General features: G+C 41.2%; 1 protein-coding gene across 3 annotated transcripts in view; it reads left to right on the top strand.

Moving 5' to 3' along the window:
• Positions 1–2,348, top strand: part of LOC308360358 (casein kinase I) — a 35,857-nt gene extending 33,509 nt beyond the window's left edge. For all 3 annotated transcript variants that reach the window (XM_080832252.1, XM_080832250.1, XM_080832251.1), the window contains one exon: positions 9–2,348. In XM_080832252.1, coding sequence (XP_080688378.1) covers positions 9–63 — 55 coding nt within the window. In that variant the 3' untranslated portion in view covers positions 64–2,348. The remainder of the gene's footprint in view (positions 1–8) is intronic.
• The last annotated feature ends 4,152 nt before the right edge of the window (positions 2,349–6,500 follow it).

Raw genomic sequence — 6,500 nt, forward strand, 5'->3', positions numbered from 1 at the left:
CCCCTCAGGTGCTGTTGTTTCTTCAAGAGGAGAAAGAGGAAAGCGCTCCAGCGACACAAGTGAAGAGAAGGCCTCGTCGGGCGAGAACTTGAAGACATTCTGGTCACTGTCAAGTTTTAAATGGAAGCAAAATACACAGATCACACATTTCTCTCCTTTTTTCTTTTCTTTTTTTCCCCCACCCTGCCCCCTCTCCAGTCCACTCCTTGTTCCTATACCCCTGACATCCCTTTGCCCCCCCACCCCTCTTTTATTGCCCCGACCCTCTTCTCACTTTATCTTTCGTCAGTGCTCCCTCACTATTGGAGCGTGAGGGAAAGTTGTTGTTCCATGGGCAAACACAACAGACTTTTATTCCTTTACTATGAGAAAAATAAAGACAGAAACATAAATACATGTGTTTAAAAAAGGGGAGGGGGGTGAAATGTGTTAAAAAAAAAAAAAAAAAAAAAAGAATAGAAAACCAACATTAACTACAATACACAAACACCGTGGCGTGAATATAAAAAAAAGAGGTACTGTTTGAAACAGTTGTTGTATTCTAGATTCCATGCTGAACATTTACTGTTGGGCTGTCGTTGATGTGGACGAGAACATGAAAGGAGGGGGTCGAGTGAGAATTGAATTCCTTGTTAGAAATAGTCCTTATTTGGGAGGCAAGAACGAACAATTTGAATGATGACAGAATCAAGAAAGCAACAGGACGCTGTTCATCTCAGCCTCAATTGGAAGATTTTAATTTTTTCTGTTTGTTTGTTTTTCTTTTTTCTTTTGTAAATGACATCTGAAGGTTGGTTTCATATGTTGTCTCTTTTGGTTGCAAAGAAAAACTTTTACCTTAATGTTGTAGTGCTCTGGAATTCTTTTTTTTTTTGTTCATTTTTCCATTCTGTTTTTTTTTCTGTCAATGTGGACTTTGTAGCACAGTCACTGGCCTCAGGTACTGTGGAAGATGGGGAGCGTCTCAGATATACATCTCTCCTCTCGTTGCACTTTTGGGGGGGAAAAAAGACAAAATAACAGTGGAATTCTGGGTTTGAAATTAACAAATGGGAAACCAACTAAATAAAGACTGATTTAGGAAGATTCCTACCAACATGAGGCTGATATCTGTACAAGGGCCGAGACAGTCATTTAGAAGGAAACAAAAAAATGTCTTCAGTTTTATGTCTCACTTCAGAATAATTTACCAGGAAATCATAGTTTGTGCCTTTCCAAGTAAAATGTTTAAAGCTCAACGCAAGTGTCTTGCAATGACGATTGCAAAGTGTCTGGTTTGACTCTGGTTGTGATGTGAAGGCTTCAAGAGCTGGCTGTGTGTGTGCGCATGCAGTAGCCTCTGCGTGTAAGTGTTTGCCTGCACCCCTGTATAAGCCGAATACATGGACCCCTCAAGAGGTGGTCCTCTTCAGCTCCCTCTTCTCTGCCATGGCCTCATTCTCCTATGCTCTGACAATCAAAAATGCAGTCTTTGAAAATCAATAGGTCTGGGGAACTAGATGCATTAATTGGGGGTAATTTGTAATACTAGTTTTCTATGTCTTTCTCAGAATCTTCAAATTTCAGTTTCTCTTTGGGAACCAGCATTTTAATAGATTGCAAGTATAAGGGCGTATTTGCAAGATTCTGAAAATGTGTATGTAAATATGCTTGCCGATGACTGAAGTTGCTGCTTGTCATGTATTGGATTTGCTTCATGCCCAAATCTAGACTGATTGTTTCCAGCAATTTTGCAGGGCTGTAAACGTGTTGATCACTGTTAAATGCTTTTCTTGGTCTAAGCTGAGGTGTTTGTAGAGAACTGTTCTTCGGTCCGTTGGCCTGGGTTCCAAAGATTTCAAAACACATGTCATGTGCAGTCAGAGGGTTTCTAAAGGTTGTTAACATATGGAGCTGTCATGTCTCTGAATCAGTTAGATATGACTCATTCTTTGAGGACACAGTCGAAGATGGCTCCCTGTTTTGAACTCGCCAACTCTCATTCATTGTTTTCCACACTCATCCCAGTATTGGAACCAGCGGAAAAGAGACCACTTGTGAAATTGAATATGATGACAAATCTTCAGTTGGACTGTGCAATCTAGTGTCCAAGCCGTTAAGTATCGGCTATGCTCATTGGCCCCTTATCCTCTTTATATTCTGTAGATTGAATTAAGAAAGGCTATAGCATTGCGCTTAAACGTCAAAGGAGCATGCAACAATGTCATATTGTGAGTTCTGCACTTGTTAGGCAACTTCCAAAGATTAACGGCAGGTTTCCTTTACACCCTTTTTCTTTGTACCTTTTGTGCGTAAATGCCTGATGTAAAGATTTCATCTCATAGCGATCAATAAACGGCAAAAAGGTCTTTAGAAAGCATGTAACTGGGGAGGGTTTGTACAATCAGTCCTATGAATAACTGCACAGAGCAGCAGAGACGTAATGCCATCTCAAAAAATATGTGCATTCATGTAGCTGCACATCACTTGCTGTAGGCCTACAGCTCATTGTTTTTTTTAAAGTGATGGGAAGAATCATTACACATGTTGACAGATATGACGAATGATGAATGTCAGTTACTTAATGGCATGATCATATCCAGTTATGTCAACGTAAGTTGGTGGTTAAAGTGGTGGAGTCTGCCAGCTCTGACTCAGTGTCATTTGTAGAAAAGAGGAACTGGGATGTAATTTTACCCAACGTTTGTATGCGTGTTTCGCTGATGCTCAGAAAATAATGGTCCTTTATCGTTATGGGAGGAAATGATAAACATTACTTGACAGTAGCTTTGTATTGTTTTCGCTGTTCCACATGATTTGGCTTGCACAGCTGATTAATGCTCACTAATTAGAAGTAATTCATCATTGTAATAATAGGCTACCTAGACACTTTAACGGCAGGATTCGCACCAGAACATGGTCAGGAGGACACAAATCGGTGTTTCAAAATAATGTTTTATGTCTCCTTACAGCCTTGCTGACATCTGTGAACGTAATAGGGACAAATTATGTTAATCCCTTTGGTGGCACGTGAAACTCAGTAACAAAGGAAACGGTGAGGAGTGCATGAGTTTGGAAGCTTTTTGTCCTGTGTGGGCAAAAAACTTGCTATGTTGTTACGGCCATAGACATGTCTATGGTTACGGCTGTGTTCGAATACTCTTAAAGGTACAAATCAGAAGTTGAAACGTCACAAACGCGACAGGTTCTATGACGCAACATAGCAAGTTTGCCTAGCATGATTTTAAATACAGCGGTAGCTGATAATTTACTCGATAAATACATCGGTCGGTAGCTTAAGTAAATGTTACTGAGGTGTTTTTGGTAATCAAACTTTGTCTGATATGTTACCATAAACTCCTCAAAAAAAGTTCGGAAACGTTATTTTGGTCGGATATTCCTCCCCTATTATAATACCAATTGGTATTGTATTTTATATCATTGGAAAGCCTGATTAGTAACCTTTACAACGAGGTAGCCTACAACTTGTAAGGATTGTGCATTCGTGGAATGAGAAACACAGCTAACCGTGCAGGTAGTGGCCCAATTTTTTTGTGTGCCAAAATCCCCTGCAATGTTCTTCTGCTGGTATTCAGTGAGATATCGGAATGAGATTCTCAAGCCAGTGGCGATCCCATACCTCCAGAATCTGGGACCTAACTCCATCCTCTGGGATGACAACGCTCACCCCCACAGAGGCAGGATTATCACAGAGTACCTCCAGAATTTGGGAGTGGAGAGGATGGAATGGCCTGCCCTGCCGTGAGTCCAGACCTCAACCCAATTGAATACTTGTGGGATCAGCTCGGCGTGCTGTACCTGCCAGAATGACCAACTCAACCATGTTGGCTGATTTTGGTTGAGGAATGGGATGCCATCCCACAGCAGTGTGTTACCAGGCTGGTGACCAGCATGAGGTGCCAAGCTGTTGTGGCTGCGTATGGATCTTCCACACGCTACTGAACTCCCTGGCAGTTTAAGATGAATACGTTTTAAAAATGGCCAATGTGTGTTGTTTTTTCCTTATTACTGTGGGAGACTGCATTCATCCAATCCACCAAGCAACTCAAAACAAGAGTGAATTCCAACAGATAAGAAGAATATTGAAGGGGATTTTGGCAAATATTTTTGGGCCGCTACCCACACGGTTAGCTGTGTTGCTCATTCCACGAATGCACGATCCTTACAAGTTGTACCTCGTTGTAAAGGTGACTAATCAGGCTTTCCAACTATATAAAATACAATACCAATTGGTATTATTAAAGGGGAGGAATAATCGACCGAAATAACGTTTCCGAACTTTTTTTGAGGAGTTTATACACACTATTCATTCATGATGTTTGTCAAGTATATACAGGTGCATCTCAATATATTAGAATATCATCGAAAAGTTGATTTATTTCAGTAATTCTATTCAAAAAGTGAAACTCATATTTTATATAGATTCATTTCACTCAGACTGATATATTTCAAGTGATTATTTCTTTTAAATGTGATGATTATAACTGACAGCTTATGAAAACCCAAAATTCAGTATCTCAGAAAATTAGAATATTACTGGAGACCGATAGAAAAAGGATTTTTAGCACAGAAATGTTGGACTACTGAAAAGTATGAACATGTACAGCACTCAATGCTTGGTTGGGGCTCCTTTTGCATGAATTGCTGCAGCAATGCGGCGTGGCATGAAGGCAATCAGTCTGTGGCACTGCTGAGGTGTTATGGAAGACCAGGTTGCTCTGATAGTGGCCTTCAGCTCTTCTGTGTGTTTGGGTCTGTTGTCTCACATCTGCCTTTTCACAATACCCTATAGAATCTCTATGGGTTTTAGGTCAGGCGAGTTTGCTGGCCAATCAAGCACAGGGATACCATGGTCCTAAAACCAGGTACTGGTACCTTTGGAAGTGTGTGCAGGTGCCAAGTCCTGATGGAAAATGAAATCTGCATCTCCATAAAGCTGGTCAGCAGAGAGAAGCACAAAGTGCTCTAGAACTTTCTGGTAGATGGCTGCGCTGACCTTGGACCACACAGTGGACTAACACCAGCAGATGACATGGCACCCCAAACCATCACTGACTGTGGACACTTTACACTGGACCTCAAGCAACTTGGATTCTGTTCCTCTCCTCTCTTCCTCCAGACTCCGGGACCTTGATTTCCAAATTGAATGCAAAATTTACTTTCATCTGAAAAGAGAACTTTGGATCACTGAGCAACAGTGCAGTCCTTTTTGTCCTTAGCCAAGGTGAGACGCCTCTGACGTTGTCTCCGGTTCAAGAGTGGCTTGACACAGGAATGTGACAGTTGAAGCCCATGTTCTGGATACGTCTGTGCGTGTAGGCTCTTGAAGCACTGACTCCAGCTGCAGTCCACTCCTTCTGAATCTCTCTTGAATGGGCTTTGTTTCACAATCCTCTCAAAGATGTCGTTATCCCTGTTGCTTGTGCACCTTTTTCTACCAAATTGTTTCCTTCCATTCAACTTCCCATTAATGTGCTTGGATACAGCACTCTGTGAACAGCATGCTTCTTTAGCAATGACCTTTTGTGTCTTACCCTTCTTGTGCAGGGTGTCAATGATCGTCTTCTGGACAAATGTCAAGTCAGCAGTCTTCCCCATGATTGTGTAGCCTGCTGAACTAGACTGAGAGACCATTTAAGGGCTCAGGAAGCCTTTGCCGTTGTTTTGAGTTAATTCGCTGATTAGAGTGTGACACCATTGGTCATCAATATGGAACTTTTTCACAATATTCTAATTTTCTGAGATACTGAATTTCTGGTTTTCATTAGCTGGCAGTTATAATAATGAAAATTAAAAGACATAAACACTTTAAATAGATCAGTCTGTGTGTAAACAATCTATATAATATATGAGTTTCACTTTTTGAATAGAATTACAGAAATAAATCAACTTTTCGATGATATTCTAATTTATTGAGATGCACCTGTACTTGTATGCTAAGGTCAGTGTTGGTGTTTCCAAGGTAAAATCAGCCAAGTTGCATTAAAACAGAGGCGGCAACATATCAGACTAAGCAGGCAATGTAAAGTCTTTCTTAGGGCAACAACACTATCAGGGCCAGCACCAGCCCCAGGATCCATAAAAGCACATGTTGGCCGAGCAAGAATATTAAAACAGTGGACCAGACAAAATATTGTAATGAAAATCAGGATCACATGGACATTGACCTGAGAAGCATACTCTCAGCCATTAACACTCCTCAGTGTGGTTGATGTAGAGGACACCGTAGAGCAGTGTACCACTGATATCACAGCCGTAACCTCACTATTGCTCAAACAGTATGCATGGTAGTTCCTGACCAGTGGTCCAGGAAAAAGAAGAGTACCAGTTCCAAGGATCCCTTCCTTTACATGTCAGTTTAGGAAGGAACATGTTAAATATGTAAACAAATGTGTAGTAAACGTGTTAACATATGCATGCCTGTTCTAAGGGATACTTCAAGGGAACCAAGGTGAGGGGGAAAAGCAGAGTAAAGTGGGGGACATGCCCTGGCTGCTCAG

This window comes from Sprattus sprattus (assembly GCF_963457725.1).
Source record: "Sprattus sprattus genome assembly, chromosome: 2".
Classification (NCBI taxonomy): Eukaryota; Metazoa; Chordata; class Actinopteri; order Clupeiformes; family Clupeidae; genus Sprattus; species Sprattus sprattus.